This window comes from Mugil cephalus, chromosome 12, assembly GCF_022458985.1.
Source record: "Mugil cephalus isolate CIBA_MC_2020 chromosome 12, CIBA_Mcephalus_1.1, whole genome shotgun sequence".
NCBI lineage: Eukaryota > Metazoa > Chordata > Actinopteri > Mugiliformes > Mugilidae > Mugil > Mugil cephalus.
The window spans coordinates 24,560,375-24,584,140 of NC_061781.1; the positions used below are offsets into that span (position 1 = coordinate 24,560,375).

The window sequence follows — 23,766 nt, forward strand, 5'->3', positions numbered from 1 at the left end:
AGTACCTGCTCTTAATCAGTCACAGGGGAGGCTGAAGCTTTTGGAGACACGCTGGAGTATGGTCATTGGTAAAGAGCTTACACATCAGAAAATGGAACAGAGTTATATCAGCTGTTTTTATTCTGAAGCGTAGAGTTCAAAGGGAAAGAGGTCAACTCCATGAAAACAACCGTCTCACCTGGTGCAACAGTTTGTCATTAGACACATGTCGATACGTCCGATACCAGGTCTTTATGCTCTAAAATCGATTCTCAAATCAAAACATCGATACTTTTGATACTTCAGTCATTGGAGGTAATGTACGAACACAGTGGAAAGAAACTAAACTATTGAGTTGTGGCAACACAACAAACCTTGTGAAACACCTCAGGTTAAACCACAACACAGAATACGAGTCATTTATGATGAGGACAGAAGAGGAGAGAACAGGGTCACAATTAAGATGCAAGGTTTCATTTTAGAGTAGAACTTAATAGTTAAACAATCATTTATTTTAATGCTCTTATTGTTTTATCTTCTTTTTCATAGCATTTGAAACACACATTTTGAATGACTGTGTAAATGAGGCCACTACCTCAAACACACCACCAATCTCTCTGCAGCAACACACGTTGAAAAGGGAAAAAATGAATAAATATTAAAGAGAAAACAGTCAGGTACATACATAAACACTATACACTTCCTGAAACAGCAGTGAAAATAAATCACTGCTGTGATTTATATGTTGACCAAATCTGCATTCGTGCATTTAATACTTTATTATTACAATCGAGTTATTTATCAAGAATTTGACTCTTTGAATCACACCTACGTGAATATTTTGAAATGACCATTGTTTATGGATTTAGACGACAATAAATTCTTCCATAAAGTCTGATTCACAGTCATAAATCACAAATCATAAAATAAGCACCGTTTCACATAAATTACACTTCATTGAGAGGTAATGGTGTGAAAATAGTTTTTCTCTTATTCATGAAGTGATTTGTAGTTCTGGTGTTATGGAGAAAACTACTTGATACTTCATTGCACTTTTGTGTAAATGTAATTGTCACTCCACTACAACTGCCCCTGTTATTAGGTAAAAGAAATATAAGAGAAACGGTTATGGGTTATGGAAATGGAGAAGTGGTATGAAAAAATGAAAGTGGATGAAATGTGAGAGTCAGCAAATTCAGACTTCAAGGTATTTATTGTAATATTCAGAGCAGCAGTTTAGACCAATAAAATTCTTACGCTGCAATTCTCACTTTTAATAATTTTTATCATCAGGCCGAGTAGAAGGTTGTGTTCATTTGTTCAGATACCTCAGGCAAGATTCATTACTTGTCTAGTTTATCATGACCTTCTTATCATTTCGCTCCCAAATGAACAGATATCTATGTCCCTGGTGTTGAAAATCAACTAAAATACCAATAAAAGCTTGTGTGGTGCCGTATAACCCCCACGACCCCGGTGAGGAGGAGCAGGAGAAGAAGATGAGATGGTGCAATATCTGGCTGACGTGTAAAAAGGTTTATAAATTTATAAACAGTTGAAAGCCCCTGCAGAGAGCAGCTGTTGCACTTATCTTTGATATTCCAGTTTTCTGACCGTGCATAAATGCCTGGAAGTTGCCCACAGCAAAGATAAACAGCTGAAATCGCAGAATGGCATCTTGTGTACCAGAGTTACAGGATTTGATATTTCAGAGGGGAACAGCTTTAACAGATATTACTTTTAAATCGCAGCGCTTACGGCGGGCAGCTGTGTGTGCAGAAGGCTGCGGTTGTTATAATATATCCCATTTATCCCGATGATCGTGGGTATAATTTGAAAAGCATGGCCTTTAAAAAAACAAAAACAAAAAGCTTTCAGAAACAATAGGAACCCTCTCATCCTCGCCGGGTGTTTTGCCAGACTCCGCCCACAATTTTTCTAACATTTGGGAATCGTTATGAGAATGTTTCCTCTTCGGTACGGTCAGCATCTCACAGCAAGCAGAAAATTCTGCCACATTTCCAACAATCAGCACAAGGTCAAACTTGGATCTGACTCGAAGCGGTGAAGTAATTTACCACACACACGTAAGCACAAGTCAAGTCACGGTGAGGAGAAGAAAGATGTGTTTGACCAGGATGCGGTTTCAGTAGAATTGTTGTGCTGTTAAACTAAATATTTTTCAAATTTTATAACAAAATCAGCTTCTTAATTACGTTTGATTGATGCCATGCTTGTGTATGTTCCATTTTTTGGGGGTAAGACTGAGGAAACCCACTCTGCAGTGGTTCATAACAGGGATTTGTTTACAAGCAGAAACATACATAAATGTACTGATGCAGAACTTAGTCCCACTGTAAATCACTGTATGGTCACTTAGAGCTACACATGAGAGAATGAGCACGGAAACTTCATTTATCTCAATGTGATCACACTAGTAGGCCTTTTCCATGCAACAAGGATGGCTTAATATTTACACATGTGCTGCCATCACTATGCTGGCACCCGTCTCTTCAATCTTATTCTATCAGCCAGTATTTTGACTCATAAAATCTATGAGAGTATAATGCAGAGGCACAAGGTTTATTTCTTTAGCTGGTAAAACATGAAGTGACTAATAAGCCAGAAACCCACCTTCAGTTCTGTTCTGTGACGAGTTTTATTGGTTCAACATGTCGGGAGAAATGTGCTTATTTCTTTGTTTTGAGATGAGCGGTGCAGGCTATGCTTAGCTTAGCTTAGCTTAGCTTAGCTTAGTGTAAATACTGGAGTCAGGGGGAAAGGGTGAGTCTTCTCTGCGCTGCGGAGCCGAGGCCCTGCAACACGTTTGTCCAGATTTAACTCAACTATAGCAAAGACCCTCAGACTGCCTTAGTAACCACACGGTTGATCTTTTTTATAGTAGTAGTAGATAATAAAATGTTTAATTTCTCATTTGGTACCCGTTTTCTAACCATTTCCTTATACAAACCATACAAATAACTAAACTGTGGCTTTTATACTTTTATAAAAGTGAGATAAACTTTTGAACAGACCATAGCTTGAAAATATACATCCTACAGCTTCAGTATTTATATTGTATGAATATGTACAATCGCGTGAACATTTTAATAATATGTCAAAATACTAAACCTTTTCACTGCCTCAGTGCAGAAACCAATTATATACAAAACAGTGATGTCATACATTTTTGTCTCTTTGAAAGGATCTCATTTCATTTATGTGTTAATGTTTATTTATTTTTAGGATTCCAGCCTTGGACTAACTTATTTTACTAAACTTAGACATTCCCACCGATACATATTCGCTCTGAGTCTATCTGTACATTCTGGACACCAGCTACATCACCATCTCAACGCAAACCAGGAGCTTCTGTGTGCAAAGAAAGAAAAACACCTCACGGCTGCAACCAATTGATTCGTTTTAAAGAGCCGGTCGATACATTCAGTTCGTTCACCGACGTCACAACTCTAGATGTCATTTTCCTCCAGGGCTCACATTCCTCTCTTTCATCGTATACAGTTACATAACTACATTTTGTCTTGCCTGTTACTGCACCAGAATCACACACACACAGATGGCAAAACATTAGGTACACCTGCGAAAATGAAAGCTTTGTGTCCTGCTCTAAATCTGAGTTTCATGAAGTTTATAACATCCATCAGCGTTAGTCTGAAATAACTGAGAGCTGAACCGGAACATGTTCCTATTATTTTGACATTGTAGTCAGTGGACTAGACTAAATGATTTAATCCAGTTTAACAGAAGCACAAACTGCAAAGTCCAAAATAATCATTGAGTGGAATTAACACTAAAGATTAGAACATTCACAACATCCATTGTGCACGACTGTTACTTTAGAATAGATTCATTTTCATTGGGGTAAATAGAAAACAAGAATATGAGGCAGAAGTAAACAATAGTCCCTCTGTATAACACTGAGCACATGCAAGAATGAGCCCAGAAACTGAATTTATCTTAATGTGATCATTGCACAAAATGTTTTTCAAACACAAACATCCACCAACAACATAAAGAATGAGTCCATAGTGCGATTAAATTCTGCAGCCAGTGGCAGCAAAGTGCAAGAATATAAAAAGAGTCAGTGCAGAAACAGCCTGAGGGAGGAAACTGATTCTAAATCTGGACCCGTGAGTCTTCACGGGCCGATGGCGTCTTTTGAGTGTGAATGATCCACTAATGTTTCAGTATGTAAACATGTCTTCAAATGCAGGTGTTTGAAATGTTGATTTGTTAAATGTTTGTGGAAAGAATGAGATAAATGTCACAGGCCATTTACACACATTTTACTTTTTTACATGAAACCAGATGTGAATGTGATGTGAATGTTTGATAAGTTTGTTACCTAGCATCCTCCACCTCCAAGAGAATGTGCACGTGTGTTAAGAATCCATATTGCCATCTTGTCTTTCGTCAGGGAGCTAAAGACCAAAATCGAGAAGGAAGACACCAAGAGGGAGCTGCTGGGGAACCAGACCAGCCTGACCGAATCTCTCTGCATCCGCTGTCTGCAGCCATTCAAGTTCCTGGTCAACAGCAAGCGACAGTGTCTGGACTGTCACCTGTTCATCTGCAAGTCCTGCAGTCGCTACAACAAGAAGGAGGATGGTTGGTTGTGTGATCCCTGTCACATGGCCAGGTAGGAAATGACAAATACAAATAGGTCAAATGGGAAATGACTCAAAGCAAGTAGCACCATATCCAAAAGGTGAAAATTTCTCACTAATGCAAACAGTCTCAGCTGCTTACAGTAATTAGAGTAATTTTCCACAAGGCATTAGGTAGTGGTATTAAAGAGTGAGACTTCCCAATCATCCTCTTAGGTGTTTATAAGCAGAAACAAACATAAATGCGCTGATGCAGACGTGAACATTAGTTCTACTGTATAACATATTGTTCCTATGTGTGATCATTTAGAGCTACACACACAAGAATGAGCACAGAAACTTCACTTATCTTAATGTGATCATCGCACACTAGCATGACTTTTCCATGCAACAAGGGTGATTTAATATTTACACAGAGCCATGTGTTTGCCGGCCATGTGCTGGCAACCATCTCTTCAATCTTATTCTATCAGCCAGACTTTTGACTCATAAAATCTATGAAAGTATAATGCAGAGGCACAAGGTTTATTTTTATAGCTGGAAAAACATAAAGTGACTAATAAGTCAGAAACCACCTTCAGTTCTGCTCTGTTACAAGTTTTATATATAAGTTTTAATATACAGCGAAATATTACTAAAAACAAAAACTTAAAAACTACTTGATGATGCTTATTGTTTATACTCCTTCTCTAATCTTCAATAAATCAAGATGGATTCCAAACAAATGCTTGGGTCTGAGGAGGTTAACAATCCTAAAGGGATGCAAAAGAACTAATAATTGTTTTAATAACTGGACAGAAAACTGGTGGTGACGAAGACGTCACTGTAGCAAGACTTCAAAGTTCAGCTAAAGACAGAAGTTTGAGATTTGAGCACAAAGATCGTGTTGAATGATGACAAATGCTTTGATTTGACACTTGAGAATGAGGTTGTATGTTTCTGAGGGATTCCAGATATTCTCTGTCTAAGATCAATAACAAGCGCTATTAGCTATTCCAGATGACAGATTATTGCTTTTCTGGTGCCTGCACACATGTTAAATATTTAGTTCATTCTTTCTTTAATTGCCGTGACCGGAGCAACCTCTTCTGAGTAGCAGTTCAACGGTTCAACGTCTCATTTGAGCATTTTAACAGACTCGTCTCTTTTACCAAGCGTTGTAGCAATATAAATTTACACATCCAACTTGTTCCACTTCCATATGCTACACTTATAGTTTCTCAGATGGAAAACGCTCAGCCAGTCATGCTGAGACCTGCACTTTTCTTCAGTCACACAGGGAACAGCCTTATTATTACTGTTGTGTCACTGGGATTTTCTTTAACCTGGTCCATGTGGGAATCGTTCCATGTGTTTTTCCCCATCAGGGTCCTGAAGATCGGTACCTTGGAGTGGTACCATGAGAACGTCCGTGCCCGTTTCAAGCGCTTTGGCAGTGCCAAGGTGATGCGTTCGCTCTTCAAGAGGCTGAGCGGGGAACGCAAGTTTTCCCAGAGTGAACTTGGAGGTGAGTAGTTTAACTTCTACCTACTTTGTCACTCAATTATTTTTCCTTTTTAAAGCTTACGCCTGGAATGTTTTAATCCTTGGTCCACTTGTGAAAGTCTGCATGTGGTTAGTGAATTAGTAACGGCCTCTTTACTTAACAAATGCCGTCATGGTGGCCTTTCAGCGAAGAGATAAACCCACACTGACTGATCTGAAAGTCTTTAGTGAGCAGCAGTCAAACGCTGTGGTCGCTCTGAACCGCTGCCAGGTGGGATTGTGTGTCTATTGGTGCGTCCCGTTAACCGCGGAGGTTGGAAGTTGGAGCTGGTGATGACATCACACCTGAGTTATCGATGTTCCAGTTACAGAAGTCAGAAAACAAGATGGCCGCCTCCACCAAAGCTCTTGCCTTGTCTGAATATAACTTGGTGGAAACTTGGTGTGTTCAATATTTACTTTTTTTTTTTTTTTTTGGTGCAGAGTGAAATTGAAGCTTTTAACTAATATTATTGCTATAATGATAAACTAAATTTAGGCTATTTAAGTTCCACAAATTGTAAATGTATGTAGTTTCTAATTACTGTTTACACGCGGGGGCGGCCATCTTGGTATTGAGGATTCTACGACTAATGCAAATTCCAACTCAGAACTCTGAAATTCCAACTTCCGAGTGCAAATTGAACGCACCATAAAAGAATGTGTGCAAATCAAAGCTTATGAATGAGGCTAGAATGTCAGGTTTCTGGTCAAGGGCCCATCTGTTTCGCTGATTTCTTTACAAGCCCTGAGAAGTGGCTCCCGGTCAAAAATGTCTGCCAATGTCAGAGAGCATGGAAGTTCTCTCGAGCTTACCATGAGAAATCCCCACTAAATGAAAGGCTTTACTGAGAGTCAACAGCTGCATACTGTATTGTAAGTGCATGGAAAAGTTGTCGGCCTCATCATGACCATCGCTGGCTTGTGTGTGAACTGTGTCAAGTTTGAGTTTAAGAAGCTCAATTAGCTGCAAAATAAAGAGTCGGATGGACGTCAAGACCTTGGAGAAGACCTAGGATGGGTCTTATCGAGACACTTTATGCAGCCCTTGTCTTATAATTTGTCACCCATCTGTCTAAGGGAGCCTTCATTTTTGGGACACTGAGTCACCAGAATGAAGTTTCCGCTGTCTTTTTTAGATGAGCCGGCTGCCAGATCTGTCACAGGGATTTAATCTCTTCCATCTTTCCTGTTTTTCCAGCTCTGACTCCTCACAGCTGTGCCGAGTCCTGTCAGAAAACCAGCGTCTTAGGCTTTTTGTCCTTTTGTCCTGACCAGTGCGTACAGACCGGGCAGCTTATTCCCAGAGATAGAACCGTAGGATCGTAGCTCCATCAGAAACCTCTGCTCTCTTTGTGAAGTTGCTCTCTTGCAGCGTATGAAGCGGTCTCCTCCCCTCAAGCGCACTTCATTTCAGCTCTGTGAGATCATGGCATCAGAAGATCAATGACTATTGTGAATTACGAGGAGACAGGCGGGAGTCCTGGTGCTGCTTACCCCGAGTCACCCTCCAGGACTTTGGGAAGGAACACAGAGCGGGTTGGTTGGCAGACTCAGCTCAGCGGGGCCTTGTGATCATTCAGTCACATGTCTCCCAATCTGTGTCTGGAAGTGAAGGATCCAGTCCTGCAGGGCTCCAGCAAACAGAAGCAGAGGGAGGGTGGGAGGCAGAACAAAACTTAAGTTTGTCGTGTATTTATGTGGAATCCGGCGCGCAGAGCGTGCACAGATGCAAGTTGTCTCCGTGACGTGTTCATAAACATGCGTGTTGACAGATGCATTAAGTTTAAAATGACCGGCCGCTCTCGGCATGTGCAGATTCGTGTGGCTGCCAACATTAAATTCAACACCAGCATTCAACATATCCACACTCACACAATCTGTCCTGTCTTTTTACTGTATGTATCCCTCTATTCGGCTGTGCAGTGGTCCGCTGGGCCCCCAGAGCTCAAAGGGTGTCATCCTATGAGCACACTATCTCTGCTGATACAACGGAGCCTTTTATTCACACGCAAATCTTTATTTCAGTAGTTGGCCTGCTCTAACCCTGGATCCGCACTTTACAGCTGCAACTGTTTCTGATTAATATTTTATGTGGAAAGTTAAGGACTACCTGCACTGTCCCGATAAGCTGAGCTATCTATTAAAGCTAACGGCTGGCAGACCTGAGCTCATTAATTCTCATTATAGAAGACAACAGTTCAATGGTAATTAAAGGAATTATATCGGGCTCATTTATACTAAACTGCCCTCAAGCTCGGTTAAATAAGCCGTGTCCTGTCTGCTCCTTTCTGTCTCACAGAGCTCGGTGAATACGACACACAGAGCATGCCCGACGTCCACAGTAAGTACTCCCAACGAAATCATCGGGAACTTCAGATGTTGTTCATAGACAGATTTATAACCAGTTTTTATCCTTTTAAACTTAAAATCAACATTTACTGTTGCATGAGCGTGCGTTTTATTTGATAGACAATGGCCACAGGGTTTCAACATTTTTCATGCCAAGGACCCAAACTGATGCAGAGATTAAGCAGGGACCCCCTACATACTATATATGTTCTATATTAAACTCAGCCTATTTAATAAATACACATTATTATTATCATTTTATATCACTAATACCGGGCTATCCCTTATTCTTTTACTAAAATATGATTAATGTTAAAGAAATGTAAATTTGTGGGAGGAAATTAAAAAAAAAAAAAAAAGTCAATCAACCAAAGATTTTGCGACCCCCCATGCAGTACCTCCAAGGACCCCCTAGGGGTCGCAGACCCCCTGTTGAAGAGGGAAAAAGATGATTCTTTATCATCAGCTCTTATTCTTAAACAATATACTTGTATATTGTTTATTCTATTTCATCTTATTATTTATCTTTTATATTTCTTCCTATTTTTCTGCCCCTATTTATTCTGTTGCAAACTGCAATTTCCCCATCGTGGGACAAATAAAGGTTTTCTAGTTCTAATTCTAATCCTGTTCTCTTGAGTCCAGAAATTTGTCTTGACAAGCTTATGATTTATACTTCTTTTAAACCGATCATGTGTGCAGTCAGCCAGCAGGAAGTTAGTCGGCCAGACATCCAGATATGTTAAGGGGAAGCTAGGAAATCATTTCTGTCTCACTACTTGAACTCAGAACTCTCTCATGAGTGAATCGCGGCGCTCACACTTTGCTTGGTCTCGTATATTATAACCAGTTTTCTGATCACTGTAAAGTTCTCTACATTATTATTGACCTGATTCTTTTGCACAAGCTTCACCAAATGACCAGTGGTTACATTAAAGCCAGTGGACATTTATTCCGACCCCGACCCCCTAGAGAGTTAATCTGGCCACGTGTGGGGTCTGCCTCCATCCATTCTGAAGTAAATGTTTACTAATTCGTGAACTAAAGTCATGTGAGAACACTAATAGTGGTGGTCATTGTAAATATAATGATGGTGTAACTAAACATTATCTGAGATCAGTTTAACCTTTAAATATTCGGATGAGACCATTAATGTGATCCGCTCAGAGCTTTTCAGTTTGCTCATGCAGTAGGGGGTTTGGGAGCGGGCTGAAAGGTTTTAGTCAGGCTGGCACAGTCATCTGGCTCCCATTGGTACAAGAACAGAACAGCCAGAGTTAGTTAGTTAGTTAGTAGCATTTGTCCTGACAGGTAGGCTTCAAGGTGACATGCACAGGCTTCTCTGTGGAAAACGTGCATGAAATCCATTTCACGTTAATCTGTAATATGTCCGAGCCTAATATGACTTCTAATTATTAGATATAAACGAGATGTTTATTCTTTAACGTCTTCTTTTTGCAGCTTTTTGCACTGTTGCCAGTTTCTCCTTCCTCCCCTTCTGCATCCAAAACTGCTGTACGCTCATAGTTTGACTGAAAGCATCCAATGTTCCCTCTTCCATCTCCTCTATCGAACATAAATAGAAAAATAAATGCTACTCAGGAACAACAACCTCAAGGTAAATACAGAGGCTGCTGGATAGACGATACGAATCACAGCTCCGGAGCATCAAGTGACTCTGTGTTCATTCACCATCGCATGTGTGCGCCGAGAGGTGCCCCGACCTTTTCATCTGTGTGCTGCATTTGTTCCCAGATGTCATGTGATGTTTTTTTTTTGTTTTGTTTTCGTGCAATGTGGCATCTTTAAGTCATTCTAACCTGACCATGTCCCTGCCAGCAGAAGGATATGAGGAGCACAACATGGACGCAACGGATTTGCAACAATACAAAGGGGTACGGAGAGTTCTTCTTAATTCTTCTCTCTTTTGGCTGAAGGTTGGTGGTTCTGTCTGTGAAGTGTCTGGTCAATATCCGCTCACTGAAACCTTTAAATGAAAAAAGGCGTCTGGCAGCTGTTATGTAGGTTCTCAAGTTTTAGTGAGTTTGTGGTCATATTTATGATGCATCATACGCACAGAACTAGATATTAATTTGCACTCAAGCTGCAGAATTAGTAGCATTAGTAGTTCTGTTTTTTTTTTATTTGTTTTTTTGTTTTTTTCACTACTAGTTTGTACCAAGACTTTGACAGAAGTAAATTAAATTTAGAAACAATATCCAGTTTGTGAAACATTGCAGTCAGGAGGGATCTGCAAAACAAAACAAGACAAGTTCTGTTCAGCTTCTTTTTCTTTCTTTCTTTTTTTTTTTTTAAGCTATTGAGTGTTTGCAGGAATCTGCAGTGATGCGCTCTGATACTCATCATACTGGTGGGTCTTTCCTCTGTTGAAAGCAGAAGTATTTACTTAATGAGTTATCTACGTGATGCAGGCCAGCCCCCGCGGACGACTGGAACGTCTTGACAGCTGTGATGGTTGAGAGGTTGGACGCAGTCATCGCTGTGTGTTGGCCGGTGAAACCTAAACTAGGCCGTCAGACAGAATAAAAGAGCCTGTGCAGAGGTTAAAGAGTCTGTGGCCCCGGCCCTCGGTCTGCGTCTCTGAGTAATGTAGAGGCGGAGCTTTGTTTATTCTCAATTGGCAGTTTAGTTGAAAATATGACAAAACTCCTCGGCTGTTTCACATTAAACTGCTGATTAAGGTTTTATTTATATGTTGTATGACTTTTTTTTTTTAAATATATCTCCAAGAAGGCCAAGTGTCACTTCCTGTGTGCCTTGTTGGAGTTTTGGTTTCTTTTTGGAACGGTAGAGCGCCCTCTACTGTTCCAAACAGAGACGTTTGTGAGCTCCACTCGTCCCTTGAAGGCGACGTAGTTCACATTTCACCTACTCAGAGAAGTTACAGTGTAAACAAGGTGGAGGAGCTGGTGTTTGTCCAGCGTGTTGCGCCTGTTAACTCAGGAACGCGTGCGTGGATCCTGAAAGACGTCATGTTTGTCTCAAGCTTTAACTTTGTGTTTGTTTATTGTCACATTTTATCTCGAACATAAAGGAATTAGAAAAATATCATGTTAAACACAAATAAACAGACTCATCTCGATCCAAAAACTTATTGTTTGTTCCAGAGGAGACAAGAAGAAGCCGCTTCTTCACAAATCATATCAAGCAAAATTAATGAAATTAACATAATGAAAATTGTACAATTGTTCATTTAAAAAGACTTGATTCGAGGTTAAAACCTTCCATTAGAAAAAAGAAAAGAAAAAAAGAGCTACCACAAAAAATCCTGTTTGATGTAGATTTTGTTTCTATTTACCTGATTAGGACAATGTACATTAATCAACATCTCAACAAAAAGCATCAGAGTTAGCACAGCAGCTAAATTTCATGACATGACATGTAAAAATCTTATACAAAAAATAAGCTCAGATTCACATAAAGTTCATACACAAGATAGAAAAGATGAAGAAGTTTCCCATGAGGATGGACACCAACATTTGGCCGAGTTTAGTCCGTGTACGTCACAGTCTCTAACTCTCAGCCTGTAAGAGACGAGACAGACGTCCAAAAAACAGCTGGTAGCTTTCAAAGTCCAAGATTTCGTATTAGTGTAATAATAACTAAATACGTGAGGCTTATGAATCCTGTCCTTGTGCATTATATTCAGTATTCCAGCTTTTAAGTGTCTTTTTGCTTTTAATTTGTCCGTGTTTAGTTGCTCGTACGTGTATTTTGATATGTTTTAGTATCCAGTCAGAGTATTTTAGCTTTCAGAAAAATGTGACTTCTACTGTTGGTTTTTGTTTCACTGAAGCCAAATTCAAACAGCTTAAAATAAAAAATCGTGCAGTGACTCTTCCTGTCTCTTCTCTTTCTGTCTCTTCTATGCTTGTTGGTGCTGGTGGTGGTGGTGGTGGTGGTGGTGGTGTTTCCCCTTTCTGCTCTCCAAAGACGAAAAAGATCAAGAGGCGTTTAACCGTCGACCCCATTTTTTTCAAAGCGACCTGCGACTACTCCAACGAATCCAGACGACAGTCGGATCAGGTAGCGGCTCGTCCTCAGTCCGTCCTGATGCTCGTCTCCAGTACCGTCTGTCCTCTGATTGGCCCCCTCACTCCTCTCTGTTTTCTGTCTTTGCCAAACTGTGTCAAAGTGCTTTGTCTTGTCACAGTGACAGTGTTATATTAGTGCTGAGCACTGTCATTATTCATTCTAGTGTCTGGTCACGCTCGTGTTTTGTCAGTTCACTAACAGGATGCTCTGGCATTTTACCAAATGTGAAGAGTCTCCACTACAGAGTCTCTGGTATGTTTAAAAATGAGTCTGAAGCAGAGCACACCAGCAACATACCAGCCCTCCCACACACACTATTTCTCTGCATAAATATGCTTTATACAGACATTTAAATGTAAATACAGTCAAGGATTTGGAGTCTGATCTAAAATGACATAAAGTACCTTGTAACTGGCCAGTGCCTCCGCCCCTTCTTCCTCTTCCCTTATAGTTTCTACCTAAAGACTGAGGATGCACAGTCTGCTCCATGGTGCTGTTGATCACTCTGCCCTCACCCCCCTCTCGTCTTCCCTCCCAGGCCCAGTATGGGGCCCAGTACTCGGGGGTCACGGATGCAGGAGCGAGGGAGTGGACGCTGGCCGAGGACGACGCGGCCGCCGTCTTTCACCAGATGTTGGGAGAGCAAAGCAAAGATCTGGACCTGGACCTGGCAACACAACATGGTAGAATCTCACCACGAAACTCAAACACCAGCAAACCTCCCTAACCTGACAGGGATCATGTGATATTGTTGGTGCTTTATGGGTTATGCAACGTGCAGATGCAACAGATCCAAGTGTGCATGTAATTATATTTAGTTATATTATATATCCTTGGATATTAATGATGAAGCATGTTTTGGAAAATGATGGTCACTGGTTCCCCTCCACGTACGCCTGGGTTTCATCATTAGCATTAATATTTTAAACCATTTCATAATGAAATAACCATCTCATTAAAAGCTTTATATTTTTTTGAGAGCTAGAGCAGTGCCTTCCTCCTCCTATGTCCCTTCCCAAAGAGCTCCCTCATTATATGCATGAGAAACTTCCTGAGCAGCCTGGACCCTGTTCTTTGTCTTCAGCATGAATTAGATTTACTTTTAATGAGTTTGTTGAAAAAGACATTAACTGGTGATTGGAGGTGAATAAATTTGCGGGCTTCACTGGTCCCCCTCCATGTCCATGACTGAGATGTCTTGAGCTTCTCTGATAAAGAAAAATAACTCGTTATAAAAATGTCATAAAAAATCTCTATATGTGATTTTAAGTTAAAGTTGTCCAACACATGTATGGTTCATTTTTAAGTTCATCATGCACAGCACATCAACCAAAAGTTTATTTCACAGCCATGATAAATGGAGTTTTGAGAAGACTTCACCTTTCATCTAAACAGCTTCTTCAGTTATGATAAAGTGCTGCAAAGAAGGACTGACTGACATCATGTTTAAAGAACAAACTGAAAGGTGGCTCCTCCACCATGCGTCTCCTTGTCTCTGTGTAGATGACCTTGTGTACTCGGAGAACCGGACCGCCCCATCCCGCTCCATCTCCCAGCTCAGCTACTCCTCGTGTGGGAGCGTCAGCCTCGGAGGCCCCCGGTGCGGCAGCAGCTTCCTGCCCGGCCCCGACGACTCCGAGGAGGAGGGGGACGCCTGCCAGCCGTACCCGCTCTACCAGTCTCACCTCGGGCCCTGCAGCCACACATCCCAGGAGAGCCTGAACTCAGCACTGCCTCCCCCACAGGTCTTTAACCCTTTATCATTCCTCTGGGTCGTATGTGGGACAGCAGCAGCTTTTTGAACCAATCAGAGCTGGAGCAGAGCCATATATTAGAGAGAGTCTGGCCAACATAAATCATGGAGCCATGTTTGCTACATCAGAGTTTAGATTCTACAGTGTAACACTATGGGGCGGATGTTGAAATAAATGTCTTATTTCCACCATTAACTGGCCTATAAATGTTATTACCAATGTCTGTCAATATGTAAAAGGCCCTCACTTAAATATCCCAGCGTCTACTTACTTTAAATATCTTAAATGAGCTGTAAAATGCTTTGTAGCCCAATCACCTCATCAGTCATGGAGCTGTGTTTACCTTCTCCTCAGCCTCCGTGTTCATCCACCACTGTTAAAAGTTCAGAAAAATTCCTAAATTACATGAACACATGGGTTTCACAGTATAAATGATGCTAGCTGCTATTTTTCTGAGCCTTTAGTCTAGATAACTAGCTAGCATAGAGCTAGCATAAGACTAGGCTAACTTCAAACTTCATCCATTTGTAAAATGGTGTTTATAAGATCAAGGTTCACATTAATGATGGTGTGACTTTATTTTTCTATATAAAATCTTAACAAACGTCAAAGAGAGACATTGATATTTACCTCATCACATAATAGAGAGAAATCAGTTGACATCCAGTTCTTCCTTTTAATCTTCTGCTCCATAACTTTCTCTGTTTTTGTTCACTGGGGAAACGGTGGAGTTTCCTCCGTGTTTTCCTGATCCTGTGCTGGAGCCGTAGGCTGAGCACTGTGGCATATTTTAACTTTTAATATTCTCTGTTATTGTCACTTCTCTATGGGTGAATATTGGTCAGATGAATCAGAACCAATCAGCATAGAGAGATAGCTCAGATGCTCCATTCCCTGGTAGGACAGACTCTCTCTAATATATGACTCTGGATTAAAGGATTCAACCAACACATTTTATCAAAACAAAAAAAAAGAAATTCAAGCAAAACATGCAACTTCTTCTTATTTTTTAACTGTGACCCAACTTTGATTCCTCCAGAACAAAACCAATTAGAGTGATTCTGACTTTGGTGATAGAAACTTCAGAGTCTTGGCTTTAAAAAGAGACCAAGACCATGAATGAACTCCAACATGTTGATGAGCAGGATTCAGTTTTCTTTGGTTATGTCCTAAATAAGCTGGTATTCAGTCGTACATCAGATCTTCCCTCACATCACATTCACTTGGCAGATGCTCTGAGACGCTCACAAATCATTTTTCACTCATTGTTGTAAAACTGAAATGAATGTGGCGTGTTGTCTGCATTCCGCCCCAGTTAACACACATGCTGTACAGGAAATATAACACACAATAAAGTCCAATAACGCTGACATCAATCAACTTTATTTACATATATCCAACCCATATGATTTTTAATGATGTTCTGTAAATCTCCTCTGTTGTTTGTTTGGAGGGAAACAAAGAAAAAATGTAGTAATCTGAAATCTCACCTAGGAGCAAAACGTTCCTACGCCTGTGATAAGACAGAGGAACTATTTCTTTTGCTGTGATCATTCGTCCTCTTGGACCTGTTGGACGTCCCACTTGACGCTCCGGTCCTCCTGGAAGCTTTAGCTCACACGTAAACACACGAGTTCATCGGGCTGACACACTGAATGATGTACGGGGGACAGCTGCTAGATCAGAGGGACGTAACATGCATTACATCAGTGTCTATTTACGCGTCGACGTACAAGTCAGTTTCTGGAAGGGATCACAGCAACTGTTGATGTTCTGCTCATGAGCAGCAGATACAAAACAGACTTTGTTTACCATTAGTTTGTCGGACTTTGAGGAGGCTGTTTTTTTCCTCACTGCTGTCACAAATCAATACACCTTGTGTGTCTTCCAGTTTTGGGTTTGTGTGTCTCTCAGTTGACTCAAACACACTCTCTGCTCTTTGTAGATGTTTAAGATAAGGAACGTAATCGAGATGTGGAGATAGATCCATGACAACGAGGATCTGCTGTTATCACCTGGTCCATCCCGCGCGTCCACTCATGACTTTGATATCTTATGTTATGGCAAATTTGTCTCGCAGCTGGGCAACGCAACGGTGACAGACACAAACAGGATTACAGGGGGGAAACACACGGCCCAGACATGTGCCTGTCAGACATCAAGAAGAGCCGTGACATTTGTCGCCTCCCACACGCGTCCAACCTTCCTCACATTACAGTTACTCCCCCTCTGCTCTGCTCGGGTTTGATGTCAACTTGGAAGCCTTTCGAGCTGGTGATAGACGCGAGTGACGTTAGCAGTTTCATTACACAGATGAGTCAACGAGCACGGATTCAACAAAAAAAAAAAAGAAAAGAAAAAGGCGTAAAAGTTAAAGTGTGTTTGATAAACAGAAGAGTGACGAATTCAAGGAAATCCAGAATAAGTCAGTCACAACGTTGGCCTGATGATTGCGACACGCCCATGTTACATTTATATATTTAAACAAAAGATACAATCTGGTCTGCAGACATTCAAATACTTCATCACGTCATTAGATACTCATGAATACGTAAGCAACAGTTAAAAACATTAAACTTTAATGGAGAGATTAAATAGAGACCAAGAAAATCATAAATAAACATCATTATTATCATAGCTATTCAAATAATACACAGGTTCAAATATTACTCACTTTATTTCTTTTCCCTGCCTCCATTTATCTCTTTACTAAAATATGTTGGATTCATGTTAATGTGAAATAAAAAAAAATGTTTAAAAAAAAAAAAATCTAATCAACCAAAGTTTTTGTGACAAAAAGAATCCAGATGCAGATTAAGAAAACAATCAACCCAGACCGAACTGGTTTCATACCGGGAAGTCAGGCGTGAAATGTTTTCAGACGTAGCCTGAACATTATCTCAACAGCAAAGACCAGAGATCAATCTTCCACGTTTCTTAGCACTGATGCAGAGAAAGCTTTGATCAGGTAGGCCGGTGGGGTATCTAGGACAGTTTCCCTACCTGGGGTTCGCGTCCCTCCAAAGGGGGGCGCCAGAGATCACAGGGGGTCTGCCAAAACCTGTCTGATCTGAGGTCACCGACAGTTTTCACCTGTTTCACCAGTTTTTAACCAGTGTGTGTGTTGATGTTGATGCAGGACGTTGTCAGGTTGGAGCAGTTAATTGAGTTCATCTACCAATGGAATGAGAGTAACACATCTTTCCCTCCAAACTAACACCACCAGCCAGTCAAGGTGGGGGGAGGTGTTGGGAAGTTTGATTAAGATCGAGCTGCAGCTGATGCTGCATTCAAGACAACTTGGGAAAAATGAGCTCTGATTTGTGAAACTCAGAAATGACTGCTTCCGAAATAAATAAAACGACTGCTGCACATATTTTAATGTTCAGCAAACAGTGAACACTGATGTAAATTTATGAAGCTTGGAGAATGTGTCTTCACTGCAAACAGAGGATTAGAAATAATAATAATAACTAATAATATTAAATTGCTGATCGAATAAGGAATGTTCAGATCTAGAATATATTTCGATAAATAATGGACTTTCACTGGGACTTGCTGGATTAAGATTAATTAAGAGTGAGGGTCGACAGATATTTCAGAACAATTTAAACCCAACCTCCAAACTTCCTTAATCTCTCCATCAGTGAAGACTCCTGCTCTAAGATACATTTGTTTATCATTTAAGGTTAAGGAACCATCTATGATAAATTAATTCATCTCAATTTTCTATATGAAAATGAAATGTTTTAAAAAATTTACAAAAGTAAAAAAGTATTCTTATTCCCTACAATAACACCATCTATCTTCAGTGCAATGCCCTGTGAAGGGTGGAGAACCTCCATGTTGTGGATCCAGTTCTATATTTGGTTATAGTTGCCTAAGGTTAAGCCTAAGGTTAGGCTGCGTTAGCACTGAGGGGGGGCTCTGGAAGCTGGATTGGGACGTAGTGTGAAAGGGATTATTGTCAGGGTACGACACCACACAGACACCGGATGACTGCCTCCTCAACCTCCTGATCAGAATGTGACTATTCATGAAGACCTCATGAAGCGGAAAAAGTATTGTTGCATAATGAGAACAGTTTTTTCCCCACCGATAATTTCCTGGGGGTGGGGGGCTTCCCCAACATAACAGTAGGGGAAACACAGGCCTAGGCTACATGGAGTTAAAATGACCAGAATCAGAGCAAACTATTATATATAACTATTGTATTTTTATAGTCATGTGTTGTTATCGGAAAACATTTTTAATGTTGGACAATTTGATGTGACGTAATTTTTTCCAATATCAGACCGATAATTATCTGTGCTGATAGTTATTGTTCATCAGTGTTTAAGAAAGCTGTGGAAAAGATGTTTGGCTGAGAGCTCACACTCAGATGAGAACACGTCCATCTTCCTATTAAAATACATATTTCTGGCTCAGTGTGAGTCATGCTATTATCTTCAGCAGTATAATGTGGCCTATTAGCTGGACATGTTTGGTTTCCAACAATAATTCTTCCATTTATCTTCAGTTTTCTCATCTCTTTCCTCAGATCACTGACCTGAACCGTCGTATGTCGGCCATTGAGAACTTCTTGAACCGCTTGGAGCACAAAGTCACCTCAACATATGACCACCAGGTAAATCCTGCACGTATTTCTGCTTTATTTTTACCCTTTTCCCCGTAAAGATTATTTTTGTTTGTTTGTTTGTCTGTTTGTTTGTTATTTGACCCATATTTAACCTCCTGAGGCCCTGTGTTCTCATACGGGGACATTAAGTTTTAAGTTTTATTGCAGTTTATTCTGCTTCATTTAAACCCATTGTCCTCATTAGTGGACGCTTTAGTCTGCCATCTAGTGGTAGCAAAGGTGAAAACTTATTTATTTATGCTCATTAACGTTTCTAATTTCATATGACGTGTAAATTTAAATGAGCAGTTTTTGCTAATTAGCAGGTTCTCATTTGAGGACGTTGGGACTTCATTGTTTGCTATTGTGGTTTTGTTCAGCCATTTTCAGGCATTAAAATAAACAGTTTTATATTTTGTCACACATTGGTGACTTTATTGTAATATAAATAATGAAATAATCCCAGTGTCCACATATGAGGACATTGATTTTTTTTTAGAAAATCACTACTTCCTGTTCAAAGATGATGCTTATTATTTATATGTCTTAGGTCCTACTGATCCCAAACAGGACATAAAAACATTTAAAACTATAAAATATAACTTGTTAAAACCTAAGTGCCAACAGATTCACTCACCATTGTGCTGATAAGTCCTTTAAATTCTGGTAGAGGTACCAGATGTTTGGAGGCTGGTACGAGTGTGTGGAGCAGAGGACTGAAAATCTCTCTGTCCCAGTTCAGTCTGTGCACGTGGGACAGACAATAAAATAAAATCCTGAGAATCAAACAGATCTCTGAGAAATCAAGCTGGAAATGTCTCCGCATGGTCGAGGACGGCATGGTTTTGTTTTTTGTATTTTTGGTAATAAAAGCCTAATGCCAGCATTAAAGTTTCAACTTGCACTGAGTTGTTTTTGTTCCTTTTAGTGATGCATTCATGGTCCCAAATGATTTGGAGAAAGGTTTTGAGAATAACAATAGTTTCCGTTTCAGGTTCAATCGAAGGCTCCTCACTGTGCAACAACATTTAAGTTTTTGATGCATTTTACGTTTTCATTCCAATGTATTATCATTTTATTATTATTATTCTAGTGCTACAATCGACTGTTTGACTGCATTTCTTGAATTCTGAGTGTGTGTCCAGGGTAAAGCTTTATTTAAGCTTTAAGCTTATTTACAGTAACCTGCAGGATTCATCCGTTCTGGCTTTAACGCTTTATTTGTCGTTCAGTGTTATTTTCCTTCTGATAATGAAGAGGATCACTCAGTTACTTCTGTTTTACCTCCTGCTGCATCATTAGTAACGTATCACGTGGATGTTGCTTTTAATTTTAGCCAGTTTTCATAAAACACATGGTTGAATGGTTTTGTGTGTATGCGATTATTGTCGCGTTTCATAAGGTCATTTACTTTATGAGCCGTTCATTCATCTTCCAGATCTGCCAGTTCGTTTTTTTATGATCACACGTTTGTCAGTGACAGTGATGTGTCTGTAAATGTTTCCTGCTGATTCATTTGAGCTCCATAGAAGAGCCTTTACTGCCTATTTTTATAAAATTAGCAGAAGCCCAGAAATAAAATTAAACATCCCAGATTAAAATTACTTGGAGGGACTTCATTGTTCTTGTGTTGCATTAATAAAACATATATATAGTTAATCACAGAGCACTATGACACTTCAAATTACAATATTTGAAAGCCCACTATTGAAAAGAGCAGCACTTAGCGGTGCACCGTAGGCAGAGAGCAGGCAATGAATGCTCTGCTGTGGAAACACTAAATTAGTTGAACATGTCCATTCAACAAAGCTCGATGTCTCCAGAGCTAAGATGTGACTGGTGCTTTGTGATATATATCGGGTTTTTGGAAGTATTCCTGGAGGTTTTAATGAGTTAATGAAGGAATGTATCCGGGGATGTGGTTACATGGTCACACATTGTGTTGATTCCATAGACTGAGGAGTGCAGTGCAGTCTGTGTTGGTTCTGTTGGTTTTGGGACCGTGGAGAGAACCAGGGAGAGGACACTGGTGCTACGAGGCACAAGCAGCTCATTTTAAATGATTTCCATCAGGCCGACTTGGTTTCATGTTTCCCAGGATGAAACTGAGGTTTTAGTTATCGGTCCTGAGGCTCAGAGAGAGAAACTGTTACCAAAATTACAGACAACGTCTCTAACTCCTTCACATTAAAAACTCAAGAACAGATAGAGTCAGACCATTTCTCTGTCGAGCAGTGATTCCCTTTCTGATCCGATACTGAGTAAAGTTCAGGCTGGTATCAGTGATACCGATCTGATACATTACCTCCAATAACGTAAGTAAGTAACGAAAGTATCGATATTTTTGATCTGAGAATCGATTTTAGAGCATAAAGACCTGGTATCAGAAGTATTGATATTTCAGTATTTCTACTAGTCCATGCTTTTATTTCCACTCGTATTGACTATTGTTATTCCAAAAAAGACCCTCAATTCTTTACAATTATTTAAAAACTCAGAGGCACTCGCTGAAATAGAGATCATACTACATATTACAGTTCTGAGATCACTGCATTGGCTCCCCGTGTGTTTCGGGATCAGATTCAGGCAAATTTATATATAATAATCAGCTTGCACACTATTACAAAATACACACAAGATGGAAGATGATAAAAGTAGAATAAAAGAGCTGAATGGAGCAAGTAAAATGCCAAGAAACACAATGGAATGAATGGTCAATGAATAGAATAAATAGATGAAAGTAAACTAAACTAATTAAAAAAAAGCACTCAGATAAAAGATTATATAGAATTTAAAACTAAACTTTACTCCTGTGATCTTGGAACATGTTTTTCTAATGTTATGCCAGTTTTATTTTTATTTTTATCTCGGCGTAAGGCTTAAACCAGCAGATGAGAGAGAAACACGGGAGACTTTAAATAAAACACTGACTTGAGTTTATTTTATTGGTTAATGATGTCTTAATGGTCCTGGTCCCCCCCAAGATAAAGAAGCTGAGGCATCTTTTCAGTTTCATGACCCACATCTATGGAACAACCTGCTGGAGGAGTGTTGATATTCTTAAAAAGAGACTTAAGAACCACATTTTTATCTTTTAGTCTTAAATGTCTATTTTAACTTGATGGATTAACACTGTATTTATTTACATATTTATGTATTTAGTGTTTTTTCATCTTATATTTATATTTTTATGTCAACTGTAAATTTTATTTTATTTTATTTTATATTTTACCCCCGCTCTGGTTTTTCCTCACTGAGGTCTGTCCTCTCTGAGAGCTGTGTTTGTCTCTGGCTGTGGGGAGGGTCCTGTCTGGGTTGGGGGGGTCTGGTCCGGGTTCTGCTGGGTGCAATTCATTTGTATGAAAGGTGCTGTATAAACAAATCTTGATTTGATGCGATCATGCACGTTTTCTCTGCTCTGCTCCTACGCCCCCACCAGGCTCCTGTAACTCCAAACAGCACCTCCCCCCTCCCTCAGTGGGAGGAAGTGGACCTAGAGGAGCTGCAGCTCAGACAGAAGCTGAGCGAGATGACGGACAACATCAGCGACCACAGCCTGACCTCTGACGAGGAGGAGGAGCCCAGCAGGCCTCAGTCCTCCCAGGAGGCGCCGGCGTGGAGGAGCTCACAGGGGGATTTCAAGCCTCCCCGAGTCCCCACCAGACCCACATCCAGAGCCAGCATAGTGGTCTCCAGACTGGAGGAGGAGCCGTGCGAGGACGGACCTCAGAAGGTAGAGAGACAAGGATGTTTGATTAACAGAAAGTTCATCAGAGACATAGAGGGTGAACATCTGGCCCGTTGCACATTCTGTACATACTCAAAACAGCACGGCTCATGTAACTTCATACCAGCTCCGTTCCAACTCCAGTTCAAACACACACACACAGTAATAAATCGAGTCACACTCCTGGGGGATCTATTTTCTCTCCCTCTCTTTCTGAAACAGAGAATACATCAGAGGGAGAGAGACTTTTTAGCTGCTTTGATAAGTCGACTTAATTCTTGTGAAGATGCTTTAATGAGCCATGACATCATGTTTTTACATCACAATGCTATAGTCACAAAATACCCCCCCACACAGTTCTGTTTATTGTCAGTCTTTCTCAGAGATATGAATGCATGTAAACCTGGAAGCAATTATAATATTAGAAGCACATGAAATGCTGGCAGGTGACATTAGTCTCCTGCTATGCATAGTTTATTTCTCCAAGATATTTGGGATCAGTTGGACCTATGAAAACTAAGCACAATCTTTGATCAGGAAGTAGTTTTTGGACAAAAAAATAATGTCCTCACATGTGGACACAGGGATTATTTTACTGTATATTATAATAAAGTCACCAAATGTAAGAAAATATAAAACTGAACGTGGCTGTGCAAAGATAGAATTGCAAGTAATGAATTCCCAATGTCCTCAAACTAGTAATTTGCTAATTAGTGAAGTTATAGGTTGTTACTGTTGATGGAACAAAAGATCATAAGCATTAAAAAAACTAAAAGGTCAAATTTAATGAGGTTTTGTACCTTGTCCACTTTTGTCCCGTGATCGGCTGCAGAATGAAACAGCTGAAATGGCCCCATCACGTTTTTACAACAACTAGTATCTAGTTAAAGTTTAATTGGAGCAGCAGCACAAACCTAAACCTTAACGTCCCCATATGATGACGCAGGGTCTCAGGAGGATAAATTTGACATGTGATAAATATGTCTTTGCCTCAGATGAAGGAAAGAAGGAAACATAGCATCAGAATTAGGATAAAATGTCCGGTTATTCTTTGGAAGGATGGACTTCCTCGTCATCTAACCGTGGCCAGACTGGAGGTTTCTACGAAGCTGTAAAACATCTAAAACA

At 40.2% G+C, this 23,766-nt stretch overlaps 1 protein-coding gene across 2 annotated transcripts in view; it reads left to right on the forward strand.

Annotated features, from left to right (window-relative positions):
- Positions 1 to 23,766, forward strand: part of mlphb (melanophilin b) — a 38,264-nt gene that overhangs the window by 8,538 nt on the left and 5,960 nt on the right. The window contains exons 3-11 of one of the 2 annotated variants that reach the window (XM_047600162.1): positions 4,418 to 4,639; positions 5,975 to 6,114; positions 8,434 to 8,475; positions 10,323 to 10,378; positions 12,438 to 12,530; positions 13,078 to 13,222; positions 14,043 to 14,284; positions 18,834 to 18,920; positions 22,351 to 22,644. In XM_047600162.1, coding sequence (XP_047456118.1) covers positions 4,418 to 4,639; positions 5,975 to 6,114; positions 8,434 to 8,475; positions 10,323 to 10,378; positions 12,438 to 12,530; positions 13,078 to 13,222; positions 14,043 to 14,284; positions 18,834 to 18,920; positions 22,351 to 22,644 — 1,321 coding nt within the window. The remainder of the gene's footprint in view (positions 1 to 4,417; positions 4,640 to 5,974; positions 6,115 to 8,433; positions 8,476 to 10,322; positions 10,379 to 12,437; positions 12,531 to 13,077; positions 13,223 to 14,042; positions 14,285 to 18,833; positions 18,921 to 22,350; positions 22,645 to 23,766) is intronic. The other variant, XM_047600163.1, reaches the window with a different exon arrangement.